The 16838-nt window shown below is 30.7% G+C and overlaps 1 protein-coding gene across 1 annotated transcript; it reads left to right on the top strand.

Annotated features, from left to right (window-relative positions):
* Positions 1-13: 13 nt before the first annotated feature.
* On the top strand, positions 14-16244 carry LOC134695593 (ubiquitin-conjugating enzyme E2-22 kDa-like). Its single transcript, XM_063556871.1, has 6 exons — positions 14-269; positions 2429-2581; positions 3135-3217; positions 4212-4375; positions 5333-5397; positions 11581-16244. Exons 1-6 carry the CDS (start codon positions 207-209, stop codon positions 11650-11652), a joined length of 600 nt encoding a protein of 199 aa, XP_063412941.1. The 5' UTR covers positions 14-206; the 3' UTR covers positions 11653-16244.
* Positions 16245-16838: the final 594 nt, after the last annotated feature.

Here is a 16838-nt window from a genome sequence, read left to right as displayed (position 1 = left end):
CGCAAATATATTTAATTCAAAAATTTCTGTGAATAAAGTAAAAAGTTCAGTTTTGTATTCAATGCGCAACTTCTTTCTATGTGCTCACTTCCGGAACAAGCACTGTTGAAAAAAACATTGAAAGTGTTACTCATCCCGTTAAAATTAGTTCTATCGATTTATTTTGCCCTTAACTTGTGATTGATGTAACATTTTGTCTTGTAAATATGGCCAATATTGCTGCTGCTCGAATACAAAGAGAATTCAAAGAAGTGGTTAAAAGTGAAGAGGTACAGACTGCTAGTGCTATGTGATCCTATGTTTTTTGAGATATTATATTTATTTCATGGTCGCACTATCTCCAAAGGCCAAACTTTATCATGAAATCGTTTCAAAGCTAGAACCATGTATTTACTTATTTCATCATGAGCTATTCATTTCCTTATCAGAAGTGAATATGAGTTGCAATGTATGACCAAGACATTTTAACAGGACAAACTGAAGATGACTATTCCAAGTTACCTAATTTCCTGATAGCTGCGTAACTGTAGCTCTTAGGTCCTTATGGTATATTTTGACTATTTGCAGACCGCAAAATAAAATAAAAATAAAAAAGGACCATAAGAGTAACGGTTCCGCAGCTAATTTCCTGATTGATGGGTATAATTCCCCAAATTCATTGTCAATAGCTCTGATCGCTCTTGTCATTGCCAGTGATGCTAAAAGTTGTGAATTTTGTCTGCTGGCAAAATTTCTACATCACTATTTAGTAATATCACCACTTAAGCATATTCATACTCATACTACAATGTATAAAAAGAAAATGCTGTATGATTGCCAATGAGACAACTCTCTGCAAAAGACCAAAATGAAACAGAAATTAACAACTTTAGGTCACTGTATGGCCATCAACAATGCCCAAAGCCAACACAGAATGGTCAGCTATGAAAGGCCCCAAAACGACTTATTACATGTACACAGTGTCACTGATTGATAGCAGAAACCAATATAGGGAAATTGAGTTGACTGCAAATATGCATGTTCTGATAATCACTTGTACAGGCTTATATTTTGTTTGACCTTTATAGAATCTGGCACGTTTCACCTTGATTAATGCTCATTCTGGGAGTGTGTCTGACTTCCCCAATACACATTTTATTTTGTAAACCATATTCAGGGGTGGATCCAGCCATTTTAAAAAGGGGGGTTCCAACTATCCCATTCAAAAGCATTGATCAGCAAAAAAAGGGGGGTTCCAACCCGGGGAACCCTCCCCCTGGATCCGCCACTGATATCATGTCACTTAATTAGCAGTATAGGTTTATTTAAAATTTAAATTTCACACATAATTTGATTAAAGTTATCTGATTATTGTGAGCTATCAAGGTAAAACTCTGAAAAGGTGTAAAAAGTTTATGCATCTATTTCTCATACATAAAAGATACTTACATGTGAATAAATGAAAAATACCAATGTCCTAGCTATATATACAAACAATTTGAAGTACAGACTTTATTCTGGCAAATTTAACAGTTAAAATAATTGTTCTACATCTCTGGCTGCATGGGATTTTTTGATTGATATAAAATGAAAAATGCTGTTGTTGTTAACGCTTTTATCATTTGAACTACTGACTGCAGACATAAAACAATGCCAACCACTGGACTACAGTAAGCCACAAATAGAATTGGTAGGGTTAAACATGTTCTCTAACCTAGGACAGTAATGTAAATGCACAACACAGAACAAACTTAACAAAACTAATTATGATAAAGGGAAAACAAATGAGAAAACAAAAAACATTACTACTCTATTACAGGCTACTGACTATGGACATATGTTGGTCAGGCATATAAAGATTATTGCATGGTTTTAAAGATGCCAATGCAACCCTCAATTAAACTGGGAAATTGATGCAACATAAGAACAAATACTTAAAATCAGTTGAAAAAGATCTAAAACTTGTTACAGTGTTGAATTGCATTTGGCAACCTTTTAGAATAAGGTATTCAACATGTTCAAAGGATTAAATAAGTTTATAAGTTTCTGCACTCTTACAGTGAAAGTTACTCTACCAGGCCTCAAACATATATTATGAAACTTTAACACATTGGCTTTTACCACCAAACACTGGTCATGTTTAAATTTGAGTGGCATCACTTTCACTGTTCTTGAGTTATGCCCCTTTATAAATGAAAAAAAATATAAATTGCCATACATTTACCAGCCCTAGGCATCTGTCCCGTGGATAAATTCTTCATTTAATTCAGTTTAACAAAAATAACATAAGCGAAGTGACGGTCGGGAAAGCGACTTCTTCGCCGAAGTCGCCTGGTAGCGTGAGCCCTGCAAGTGGAAAGTGATGATGACTTTTAGTAGACTTTCCTTCTTACAGATATATAACATGTACATAATGTATAAAACACTGTATTTTTCTTTTATAATCCAGGTGGAACGATGTAAGATAAAAGTTGCTCTGAAAAATGATATGTATAATGAGTTAGAAGGGACAATAGCAGGACCTCCCGACACACCATATGCTGGAGGAACATTTAAACTAGAAATTAAAATACCAGAAACATATCCATTTAATCCTCCTAAGGTAAACTGAAATATTTACTTGTATTTTATCATTTACTAGGCCAAAAAAATAATGCTCATTTTTGATGTGTTATAAAAGCTAAACAATAATTAGATATCATTGCTCAGGGTTTCTTTTGCAGTTTACATGAATACTTTAAATACCAATTAGTTCTAAGGATAAAAATGTATACCACCATTGTTAAACATTTTATAACCGAGTTACATGTAAAAAAAAATATCAAATTTTATCATAAAACTGAAAACATGTTCCTCTTGATTTCTTATTTATAAATTTACAATAAACTTGTACATATTACAATAATATGTACCCGAAATTTTATTATTTGAGAGATTTTAGGCTGGATGAATATTCAGTCCAAGCTAGACCATAGAGAAAAAAGTTTAAAGTTAATTCCCTGTAACAACCATAGGACACTGTATAGCCTGCAACAATGAGCAAAACCCATACCATTATTTGTCAAAAATTAAAGTTAGAATTCTAATGAGAAAACTAATGGCCTAAAGTCTCTTTTGTTGTTCAGTATAATAAAAGTAAACAATCTTTTTTACAGGTAAAATTTACGACAAGAATTTGGCACCCAAATATTAGTTCTGTCACAGGAGCTATTTGTTTAGATATTTTAAAAGATCAGTGGTGAGTTTTTGTGATTAAAAGACCTGTTGTTTTGATATAAAAATTGAAGGTAACTGAAAATCTGCATTATGTCGTTTGTGAACTTTTAAAATTAAATGCCAAATTCTATTTTTTTATGCCCTTGCCTTAGCAGAGAGGGCTTTAAGTTTCACCCTTGTCTGACTGTTGAAACATACCAACATCCCAAAATTGACTTACGTTTTCAAACTTAAAATTGCCTCAACCAAATATTATGAAAGATCAAAATTATACACAAAGCTTATACTGTCTACAGTTATGCCCCTCTACAAATGAAAAAAAATGATGAATATTTCATTTCTGTTTTCTAACTTAAGTTTGCTTCAACCAAATGTAATGAAACTTAAACTCAATGCTTATTTGTACAAAACACAGATCAAGTTTGAATTTTAGTGGCATCACTTTTACTGTTCTAGAGTTATGCCCCTTTACAAATGGAAAAATTGATTAATTTTACAATATCCGTTCTCTTACTTTTATAGTTTGAATGAACTAAATGTTATAAAACTTATATACAATGTTTGTTACCACAAAACTCAAATGAAGTACACATTTGGCCAGTTTCACTTAAAGTCCTTGAGTAATGTCAGCTCATAACGTAATATTCAAGCGGGGGCATCATCCCCATTTATTTACCAAATTTTGCAATTCACAGAAAACTGAAATTTGTTTGTACGAGCAAGGAACCTCCAGTAGGATTTCCCTCAGGTCACGCTTAAAAATTAACTCAAGTCATGTTTATGCCTTCTACACAGTTCTAAAGTAATATCATTCTGGTTTTAATAATAAAAAAAAATCATAAGTCCTTTCAAATGAGATATCTGGTCCCAATTTCCCAAAGCCACAAGTCTAATTTGACCATGCTGAAACCACAGATGACAAGCTGCACGTGTCACATAAACACATATTCTTATTCTTTTCTACAATGTATATCAAAATTTAAACTCTAAATTTTATTCTGAAATATTTTTTACAGGGCTGCTGCTATGACATTAAGAACAGTTTTATTATCGTTACAAGCTTTGTTAGCTGCAGCAGAACCCGATGATCCACAGGATGCAGTTGTAGCCAAACAATATAAAGATTGTCAAGAAATTTTTATAAAAACAGCCAGACATTGGACAAATATATATGCTGGTGGTTTGTATTATATATATCTTTTTCAAATTAAATAATTAATAATTCGAGACATTAATTATAAATGGAAATATCATCATTGTTCTCTTGAATATTAAGTGTTTTGGTGAAGCCAGTTCTTAGATCTGCATGTTCAGATATTAATATTTTGCTACCAGATTACTACATGTAGCTAGTGGGTTTGTTATCTGTATCTGTATCCCCTGCATAATGATTTTTCATTAAAAACTTAATTTTATAAAGTTTCATTTCCTTGATACTTTGATTAGATTTGATAACATAGATATTTTAAGTTTCATATATTATATATTTAACCTAGAATGTATAAGCATTTAAAATTTTAAATATTGACAAGTTAAATTTATTAACCATGAAGACAATACTCTGATAATATGATTTTTCGATCCTGTAAATAAATTGATGTAACTTAAATAATCCTGCTTCAAAAACGGTCACCATGTCTTACATTTTGATCATGATAAGTTAAGTTCTCATTGCTTTGAGAAGCTTATTATCTGATTTATTTGACACTTAAAAAGCTGTTGTTTTGAGGTTAAGATGTAAAGTTAATATTGAACTTTTCACATGCTTCAGCCAATATGATAGGGTTTAAAAGATTATTCATCATAGCACATTTCAGTTCCAGGGAATCTTGAAGGTCCTGCAACAATTTACAGAGAGGTCCAACCTTCAAATTATTTATTTAGAAGGGATTACATTTGATTATGGAATTGTGCAATTGCTTTTTGGTTGAATTTCCCCAATTTGCCTTTATAATCTATAATCAGAACATCACTATTTTTAATAATAAAAGAGGGATATAAATAGCAAAAATATCTAAAGTAGAAGAACAAACAAACATGATATAAAACGGAAACATATTTTTAAACATTGTTAAAATATGATTAAGATAAACAAAAAACAAAATGATGTTATAGGCTATGAATTATATTTTTGTAGGTCCCCATAGAGAATTGGATTTAGAAAATAAAATTACACAAGTAATGGGAATGGGATTTGATGAGGTAAGTACTAGGTAGAAAATGCTGTTACTTGTTTCTTTATCTGCATTGAAGGTTCTGTTCACAAAATATCTCTGCCTTTTGTTACAATTGAAATAAATGTTGGGACTCACCAACAAATACTGGTATTACCAGGGTTTCCGCTGGCGGTCGCCATTTTCGCAATTTGCGAAAAAATAATAATTGTGGCGATAAAAATTCGTCATTTGCGAAAGAATTTGGCAAAAGAAATATATAGAACGATTTAAATATCCTCCATCTTGTTTATTTACTTTTTTCGAGTTTCTCGGACTTTACCCGATCAAACAATACTCGGAATTCACCTTGACCTCATTAAGGTTTGGACAGAAAATCAATTATCAGCTGATTGCATTTTAAAGCTATCGACAACAAAGGAATATATTAATAAAGGTGTTGATTGAATTGTTTGACAAAATGATATGGTTAAATGGCTTCTGCTAAATGTCACATACAGAATTTATTTACCACTTTGCGACGCACATGTTTGAAGCAAACTTTTGACGTCTCCTCCGCTTTAAAAGATACAGTACGCCCAGAGAGTATGTAATCGCGAACTCTAATCACCGATTTCCGTGTGTAGCGGATTGACACCGCGAATCACGGATTATACTCCCAATTTCCTCCAAAGATTCCCTCCCAACACCGCGTGGCTGTTAATTGGTTTATTGCCCATCGTATGAACTGAAAATTAATGACGCGTGACAACATCATCGGATTAGCCAGATTTATTACCTTTGTACATTTAATCGATCTTGATTGCACCTGTGTTCTTTAAAATACGGTATTTAAATGTCCTTTCATTGTCAGATAAAAGTGTGACATTTTTATTTAAAATAAGATAATTATTTTTGTATGTATATGCCCATGTCATTGTCTTATGACAGGCAACGTACAACGTATAAAAATACGAATAAAACACTTATTTTGTATTTTCATTATAGTCCGATCCGGTCATATTTTTTGTTTTTTTCAACAAAGATGATTTTACCACAATCAGAACCTTTTATGACCTACTCAGTGAGCAATATTCGGTTCATTAATAGTTCAATATTATATAATTAATATCAACTGGCTTAAATCAAAATGATGTGTTTACGGTTATATGTGTGAGCAATATTCGGTTCCTTAATAGTTCAATATTATATAATTAATATCAACTGGCTTAAAACAGAATGATGTTTTTACGGTTATATGTTCAATCTAAATTAAACCCAAGAGTTAATTTATCAGATCAACAAGTGAACTCTGCTTAAAACTTTCAATTTATTTTGAAATGTAAAATATTATGTTTCACTACCTCGGTAGATTACCGACTTGAAATATTTGAATTTAAAAAAGAAACTGTAAAGTGACAAATAGTTTTGTATGTATGCAATGTGGCAGCCCTATATTCATAAATACTGAGATACATTCGCCGCCTAGACACAACACAATAATCACAACCTTATTTATTTATATGGAGAAAAAAATCATGTGTTTTTATCCGTAGTGATCTGTTATTGATCTTTAATTATTTAGAATAAAATTGGATTAGCGCAATCCCTCCGTATTTAACTGCTTGTTAAAATCCTCGGCGAAATATAAAAAGAAGTATTTCAACAATTTATAAAATAGAATATTCAAATGAAATTATATCGTATTTCAAGAAAGAAATATGTAAAAAAGCAAATTGTGGATCGGATTTTTACGATATCGACAAATTTTCACAGAGGATCTCTACCAACGCCCATTAGGAACTGAACGACATGCATCCTGTTTTCATCTACCATTAATATATAGTGTTGACTATGGACGTATAAATATATAATGTCCGGTTTTATGTCCTCTGTTGACTGAGAAACGTAAAAAGAAAAGACTGATGTTGGTTTATTCAGAAAAGGAATATAATTTAGAATCCGGTTAATCTATTGTAAAAGGACCTTCTAGAGCCTCAATCTTAACGCACACATTTATGTCAATTTTTTACAAAGCAAGTTTAAACCTTGAATGAACTTTCCCACGGTTATCCAGAAAGGTCACCTGAGTTTACTGTTACATGATACTATTTCCCGCCAAATAAAAATCTCGTGGACAAAATTGATGTCACTATTTTTAGCATTCAATATTGTGAGCGAAGTCAAGTTCAAGTTCAACTACGCACTGTTGATCACTGAGATGCGTATTTTCTTCCCACGGCAATTAATTGCTTTAAAAATATTTAAAGATCACTCTTCTAAATACAACACAAAAGTTTACATTCATTGTGCGTAAATGAATATTATGCAACGACGAGTTGATGCAGCTATAGAAGTAATCCTGTTGTAGCCGAAATGTATTATTTTATCCTAAAGTAGTGCTAACAAACCGTAAGAGAAAATGCCGTAGACTTAATAAGCATAAGGAATGGTGAATAGTATTTTCTTTTTTTCTTGCATATTGCATATACAAGTTTTAAAACGTTATTTTCTTTCTTTCTCACATTTTATACCTTCAGCGTTAATTTCCGTTTATTTTTACGCAAGTATGTCTCTTTTCATAACTTAAGTTATATAAATTACCGATAAAATAAATCGAGATCATAATCAAGTATAGATTTTTTTTATAAAACTTTAATGCAATTGTAAGCATTAATAACAACCTTTTGCTTTTTAAAACTTTTATTTTGTTATCGTAAAATGGAAATTGCGTAGACTTATTAGCATAACAGATAGTGAATAATACTTTCTTTTTTACTTGTATAAACAATTTTGAGACCTGTAATTTATTCAACGATAGTCTCTGTTTATTGTTTCACAATTATACTTCTTTTAGTAAATTAAATATTTATTAACTGATAAAAAACGGAAGTCAAAATCAAATATAGTTTGTTTTTAAAACTTGATTTAAATGTACAGAGTCAGTGCAATTAAAAGAATTAACAACAACGTTTTGATTTTGCTTTAATCTTTCAATTGTTTAAAGCAATCAGATATAAACGGATAATAAATAGACAGGAAATGCAATTGTTTAATTACATAAGAAATCTCGCATACCTTGACTGTCGCTTGCCGGCATAGATCAGAAGGATTAGGGCAATTAATTACCTGGTGTGACACCGCGTCACTCCAGACTGGGAGAGATGTCGCTAATACAATAAACAAAAGGTAACGGATTTACGCGAAAGTCGGAGGGAATACTCCAAAATTTCTCCGAGAATTTAGGGAGTGATGTCGGAGTTCCTGGTGTAACACCAGGAAAAAACACGGTGTATGGAGTATGGGATGGCTTTCACGAAAACTGTACTGTAGTTTAGAATAGAAAGCTGTTGTTCTGACAAAAAATGTCCAAAAGCAAGAAAAATCTCGGATTTAAAACTTTAATTATCCTTTGACTTAAAAATCGGTAACTGATAAGGAAGACGTTTTTAAAGTCGTTTGAGTGACACACGTGTTTTAAGCCTAGTTTTACGTCTCATATTTTTTTTTTATTAACGATGGTCAAGAAAAGAAAACTGTCGTTATGAAGAAATCTATCCAAAAGGTTGGCTTGAATGAGAGTAGCCCTTCAATGTAATGACTACACATGAAACGCGGGATCAATTTCATGTGATAAAAGCTTTTGTTTTGTTGTAAAAAAACCCTTCTTAGTACAAAAGGGAACATCAGTATTTTTCTTTTAAAGAAACTTTCCCTACGAACTATACTGGTATTATATAATCAAAACATGTCCATTAATTTTGTTATATTCCAGGACGTATATCTTCTTTATTATTAAAAGTATAGTGGCCCAATCAATTAGAAAAGTTGTTTAAAATACAATGAATAGTTTTCCCTTTTAAATTAAAAAAATCTGTTGTTTTAAAGTAGATTTTTAGTGTTTATTCATTAACAGGTAAACTCTAAAATAAGTTTGAGAGCATAATCATAGACACAATGGGCAAAATCATCCTATTTAAGGGAAAGGGGAGGGGGGTAGAAAAAAATGTAAATTTTAAACGAAAAATATAGTTATGTTATTTGGCGAAAAAAATAATAAAGTGGCGAAAAAAATATTGTTTTGGCGAAAGAGGTGGCGAAAAAAATAATTGACCCAGGGGAAACCCTGGGTATTACCAAAAGACATCTAGAGGGCAACACACTTTCTTCAACAACAGGCAGACAATCAGATCATATGTCAAACCCTTCATCATTGTTTTTAGTTCATCGTTTCGAAGGAACTGTGAGCTTTAGCCATCACTTGGCATCCATTGTTGTCCATCTGGTGTAAACTGTTTTAAACATCTTCACCTTTGAAACAACTGAACCAATTTATCTAGAATAAAGTTTGTGTTTTATTTTCTGTTTCATAAAAAAACATTGCTGTCATGTCTAAAAATTGAATATTGGGGTAAAATGCAGTTTTTGGCTTATCTCAAACACTGAAACATTGAGAGCAAATCTGATGTGAGCTAAAAATGTTCATTAGGTGAAGTTCTTTCAGCCCTGAAATTTTCTGATGAATCTATCAATCCATTGTTGGATCACAGGCACTTGTCTCAGAATTTTTTTCCCTATATACCTTATTATAACACAAGGTACTTAACTTGCATTTTAGAAAAATGTTAGGTGGTGACGAAGTTCCATTATATGCCGCTTTATAGGCTGTCAACCCCACTAAAGCTTGTTATATCGTAAATCTAAGTTGATTTATCTATACAATGGTGTATAACATGCATACATTTGTTGTCTGAATCATCCGTAGCAATCCTACCAAAGTATGTCAATCGTAATAATTTTGCAAACCGCTGAAGAATTGGCAATAAACGGCCGCAGTAAATGATTTATTATAAAAATCGTTTTAAAAAAAAACTGATAGTTCTCGTATGAATAGAACTTATCATACAGTTAGTAAAATTGTATGATATACCGTGACAAAAATCTAACAAGTGTTGTTTGTGGTATTCTAATAAGTTACAAATTTTCCCATGACGTCAATGTCTTTCAGACTCTCTCTTGACTTTACGTATGAAATGAAACAAGATCAGATAACTCCGAGAATCATTTAGACTTTCCCATAGAATTGACCAATCGGAAACCGAGATATACAAGGAGCATGACGCGTTTATGCCAATTCTTCAGCGGTTTGCAAAATTATAACGATTGACATACTTTGGTAAGATTGCTACGGATGATTCCGACAATAAATGTAGGCATGTTATACACCATTGTAAAGATAAATCAATTTAGATTTACGATAAAACAAGCTTTAGTGGGATTAACAGCCTATAAAGCGGCATATAACGGAACTTCGTCACCACCCAACATTTTTCTAAAATGCAAGTTAAGTACCTTGTGTTATAATAAGGTATATAGGAAAAAAAAATTCTGAGACAAGTGCCTGTGGTTGGATGACTGCCACTAATCAATAATTGTAAGGAAATATTGCAGTTTTGCGTTATTATCTTGAATATAATTTAAAAGAATAAACATAAACTGTTAACATATAAAAATGTTCAGAAAAGTAAGATTTACAAATAAGTTTATATGATCAATATTATCAATTGTCCCTTTTAAAAGGAGTTAAAGCCCTTTAAAGAAATGTTTCACAATTTGTTCATCAAGGTTATTTTAAAAATCTTGTCCTATAAATCAAGGCAACAGTAGTATACTGCTGTTTGAAATTCATAAATCAATAGAAAAAAAACAAATCCGAGGTACAAACTAAAACTGAAGGAAAGGAATCAAATATAAAAGAACAATGACACAACAGAAACACATAAAAATGTTACACACACAGAAATGACCTATTATATAACAATGGCTATTTCTCTGACTTGGTACAGGGCATTTTAAGATAAATATGGTGGGTGGAACCTGGTTTTGTGGCATGCCAAACCTCCTGCTTTGATGGCAATGTTAATTATAACATTAAAATAACAATGTTATTGTCCTATAAAACTGTTGAATGGATTTAAATAAACTAAAATGAGTTTCAGAGTATCTAGTACAATTTTTGTATTTTATTTCCAAGTAACATAGCCACTATTGCTAAAATTAAACATAGGGTCAGAATGATTTAAAATGTCTATCATTTTAAAATGGGGTAGTTGGTCGGGGCTTTCTTGTGTGTAAAGAAAGAATTGAAAAACAGAATGAACCAATTGAATTCATATGTATTCACTAACTTTTTATCATATATTGAAATAATAAATTTTCTGATTTTTTTCAGGGCAAGGCTAGAGTAGCACTATCATCACATAATTGGGATATAGAAAGAGCAACAGAGAATTTACTCAGCTAATATTCATGTGTTATAGACATTTTAACAAATCTACGTCCTTTTGTTATTTATGTTGATGATGAAACTCATATGTGATATTGTTATGCTGGAGGGCAAGGAGAAGGGTAACGCCAATACTATGGAAGACATCATTGTTATAAATCAACTATTTGTCAGAATAGTTACCAATCATCATGTACAGATTTAAATCAAAGGGCTGTTCCATAATTGGTTTTTGTTGGAGATGGGAGACACTCATATTGTGGGTGGTTCTATATTCCATAGAAAAGGATAAACAAAAATGTAAATGAAAAATTAATATAATCGTAGGTTGAGGTCTTAAAAATAGGTACTTCTCATGTCCCCCATGATTTTTGTTCTGGAACAGCTCTAATGATTTTTCAATAATTTCATTTTTTTATGGGCAATGTTTATAGCGACTCCTGAAGTTGTTACATGTACAAAAGTTATATAGCTTGTAATTTGGAAGATTTTTCTTTATAATATCTGTTTTTATGTTAAGGAAGATTGTACCTTTTAGAGTTGAACTTCACCTTTAAATAGATTATTTTTCAAAATTCTACCCATTGCTGAAATAAATGTTGAAAATCTATGCACTGAAAACAATACAGCCATGAAACAAAATAAAATAAGTTAAATGGAAAATATGATTTTAAAATCTTCACTGTATTAACGTTATATGCTGAGAAACACTATTAGATATAAACCTTGGGTTAAAAAAATCACACTCAAAGTGTTTTATCCTGTTTATTCCATGGAGGCATAAGTGTGAAAAATTGTGATTACTAATTATATCATACACATTTTTAAATTGGTGAAACAGGCATAAGAAAAAATATACCATCTCTTTTTGAACAAATGACATGTGATTGACCTTTGTATGAACTTTCAAAATGTTGACAAAAAATAATCATATATGACAAACTAAATAATGTGTTTTTAATAAACATTGTTATTGTATACACAATTGTCAATCTTTATAGCATTGCACAAAGTTCTGATGCTATCTCTAAAATTTCCCCATAACATTAAAAAGTTGGAGGATTTGCATGAACTTTAATTCAGATCAGAAATAGAGTTTTCTTAGCACAGGAAACAGAAAAAGGGAGATAACTAACGTGACAAAGTAGTATTAACCTTTAACTCTGGTCTTGCCCTCCATAATATCACCTCATTGTATGTTATACCTACTTATATCATGTGATCACTATGTCAACAGAGACTTATGTCATGTGATCAAATAACATTATGTCAACAGAGACTTATGTCATGTGATCAAATAACATTATGTCAACAGAGACTTATGTCATGTGATCAAATAACATTATGTCAACAGAGACTTATGTCATGTGATCAAATAACATTATGTCAACAGAGACTTATGTCATGTGATCAAATAACATTATGTCGACAGAGACTAATGATTGCTTGTACAATTACTGTTTTATTGAAGTTTAAAATTGATTGTTTTTGTTAGAACATTACATAACATGGATCTCCACAGACTAACATTAAAATTGTTTGCACCAAATATCTATGACTACATGTTATATTGGATTACTAGACAAATTATTTATGGCTTTTGACTGCTTTCTTTGTCTTCATTATAGATTTATTTCAACATTTTTTTAATGTTTTCTCTCATTTTGAGTCATAATTTTAAGGATATGATAAGGTCCACAGTCTTCACGACGAACTTTTAAATCTACAGACCCAGAGCTCAATTTTTGAAAATTTTTAGTTAAATTCTGTTGGCCTGTAGATATGATTTGTACAGGCCAGAGAGCAATCTAACTAGCCTGGGCTGCCACTCAGCGTGAAGACTGGGTCCATAGGATATGTTTTACTTAAGGAGAAACAATGTAAGGTTTACATTTTTAGAATACAGATTAAACCTGTTAAAGGATCAGACAGGCAGTGCATATAAAGTATGAAATGAATTAACATTGGTCGTAATAGCAACAATGTATTTTACCTTAAATTTAGAAATTGGATGGGTTTGCTACCTATGTTTTCTGTCAAACTTCTTTATTTGAACTAAGGCATCCATTATATTTGTAGATGTCAAATATAGTCAATATTACAAAATTTATTTAAGTTGATCTAGTATCTGAATGTTTTTCAATTGCATAGTTTACAAAGGACTAAGATTTGAAAACAATCAAAAATTGTCTATATCAGTAAATTGAGATTTTACTGGACCAAATGCAATTTTTAATTGTTTAGCGATATGATTATGAATTAATTAAGAGGGTCTGTTTTAGGTAGGAAAAACACATCATCAGATTTTCAAACTTTCATATAAAATTCATTATAATTGTTATAAATATTAATCAGTTTTTGAATTTTGCATGTATGGCAAAATAAGATTGCATTATATAATCAATTCACTTTCAATTACATAAGAAATCCTTGGCAAGTAGGGTAGTAGATTTGTGAAAATAAACCAATTTTCTTTGTATAGTATTAAAACACAGAACAAATTTTATTAATGCTCCACTTTATAAGTAATATATAAACATTTGTAAGATTTAATAGGGACAAAACTCAAATGTTGTAGCTAACTGAGTTTTCTAATAGAAAACCAATCACATTCATAGAAAACTGATTTGAATTTCCAAAGAAGAATCCATATTTTTAGCCTTATGTTTTCATATTAAGAAGAGATCATCGGTATTGTTATTCATTAAGCCTGTGATTTTAATGTCTTGAATGTGTTGAATGTGAAGTATGATTGTACTCTTAGATGCATTAAACCTATCCTATAGATCTCTTGTTATTTAAACTGTTATCAAGGTTTAAGAAGTCCGTTCAGTAGCGTAGAAGGGACTTATTATGGTATTCTTTTGTCGTTCCTTTCCACAAAGGAAGAGACTGTTTTGATCATTTCATAAATTGAACATCAAAATATTTAAAAATCCTCAGAAAATATTAGTTTTTGTTCTTTTGGCCATTCAACTTTTTTGATTGGAGGGTCACTGATGAGTCTCTTTGTAGAAAACACAAGTCTTGTTTATAAATAATAAAACTCTTTGATGATTTGTTTTAGTTCCTATATGTAATCTTTATTATCTATTCTTTAAATTGCATATCAGTTATTTGGCATCTGAATGGCTGTTGGTCAGAATCTAATAAAAAAATGCTTCATGTGAAGTGAATGTGATTATATATATACAGGTTTGGTTTAGATCATGTTGAAACTATGAATGGTTAAAAGTTGTTATTTAGCAGATGTATTGCTAATTTTACTATAATTATTAAGGGATGTAATTGATTCAAGTATTAGCAGATGTCAAATTTTCAGATTAATTGAACAGTTATTTTGCCTTTGTAAATAGATTTCAGGCTTATCTGAATATATTTAATGTATAACACACTTGTTAATTTGTAAGACCTTTGCAGGAGCAAGGATAATTAAAAACTTAAAATTTTGAGATGAGTATTATTAAGTTATGAATGTACCAAGTTCCATGCTTGCTTGAGACTATGATCTTGGAAAGAAAACAAACATATAATCACACCAAATCTTTCTATGTCTATATAAAATATTTGAAATTATATAAAAAACACCCCAAAAAATTACATTATATAACAAATTGTCAACATAATTTTAGATCATGTTTAAATCTTATTGTCAATTAGAAGAAACAAAAGGTTAAGAATATGAAAAGAAAGTTTACTGTCTCACTTTTACAATCAAAAGTTGCATTTATTTAAATCATTCATAGGTGAATGAAAAGTCTAACTTTCTATTCCACAATACTTGTATGACTCTATAGAAATTTAATTTTTTAATTTCACAAGAACTAAAATTCAAACAATAATAGGAATTGAATTTTGGCAGTATAAATGTAAATGAAGTTGTAGAGAAAGAGTTTATGATCCTGCTTGCTGATTTGTGTGAGAAAATGTCTTGATTATATCTTCACCATTTTATCTTAGGTACAGAAACAACTAAAAAGTGAATTTTGCCTAAATTTAGGTCCATATCAGCATCAACTATAATAAAAGGTTCTACAATTGGTAGATGCCAAATATAAGTTTTCCTTCACATAGATTTGCAATCAAATTTTGCATCAGGTTATAGTCCCAAAAGATAAAAAATAAATGGGAAACCATTTAATTTCCAAAAGAAAGAGTGGAAATACATGTTTTATCACTAATTAGATGTGTGATAAGTTTGAAAAAATTGTTATTTAGACAATATTTACATCCCTTAGTCTTGACTTAAGTGTTTTATTTGTAATATAATTATATTTGCTTCATTGTGTATATTCCTTAATGAATGACATCTTATTGGGCACTTGGATTTGTTTTTAATTATAAATTTATTTGAAAAAATACCTGAATTATGATATGATGTGTGAAAGAATCATTTAAGTTTTCCCTATATATTGAATTTTTTAATATAATTTATGACAGAAACTATTTAGGGACAATTCAGTCTTATTTCCCGAATATTTAAAATTTCGTTGCAATTTACCAAGTACCCTTTAAATTTAGATACAAAAAGATCAGTTCACACAATATAAACGCTTGAAACCAGCATAAGATGTTAATCAGTTGTTTATTAAATAAACTTTTTTTATCAAGCTGAAAATCTTATTCTTTTCATTAAGAAAAGGGGACAGGCAGCTTCCAGTGTTGTTCCTTAACATGAAAACACTTTGATGAAATCTTTTCCAATCTATATCCTTTTATGTTGTTTCCTGTGACTAAATGAAGGTCAAGTTCAATTTTCATGATTTTAGCTGCTCTAGTTGTTGAATTTTAGACCTTACAATGTCAAAATTGCTTTTATGCCCCATTTATTATGTCCCATTTGGGCATTATTTTTTGGGGTCTGTATGTCCAGGAAATTTTGGTTGCTGTCAATCTGAAATTCTTTTGTCATATTTTTTGTGAAGCTAATCTAATAATATCATGAACATAATGGTTTACTTTTATAAATTGTGACTTGAATGGAGAGTTGTCTCATTGGCATTCATACCACATCTTCCTATATTTATATACATCAGGTAATAGAAAATAGGGGAAAAGCTCTTGGCATCAGACAGCACATTACCAATGACACAATAGAATAAATACAATTTGAGCCATAGTGACCCCTTTTCGTCTTTGAATGGATTATAAAACATTGTTGACCTAAGAAGAATTCAAATGTAAATAAGATATTTATCTAAAAA

This window comes from Mytilus trossulus, chromosome 14 (assembly GCF_036588685.1).
Source record: "Mytilus trossulus isolate FHL-02 chromosome 14, PNRI_Mtr1.1.1.hap1, whole genome shotgun sequence".
Classification (NCBI taxonomy): Eukaryota; Metazoa; Mollusca; class Bivalvia; order Mytilida; family Mytilidae; genus Mytilus; species Mytilus trossulus.
The sequence above is the reverse complement of the archived record's forward strand: the minus strand, read 5'-3'. Positions and strand labels throughout refer to the sequence as shown.

Coding starts and splice junctions, on each gene's coding strand:
- LOC134695593 (XM_063556871.1), top strand. CDS start 207: ATGGCCAATATTGCTGCTGCTCGAATACAAAGAGAATTCAAAGAAGTG. Junction 3,218..4,211: donor GATATTTTAAAAGATCAGTG/GTGAGTTTTTGT, acceptor TATTTTTTACAG/GGCTGCTGCTATGACATTAA. Junction 5,398..11,580: donor TGGGAATGGGATTTGATGAG/GTAAGTACTAGG, acceptor GATTTTTTTCAG/GGCAAGGCTAGAGTAGCACT.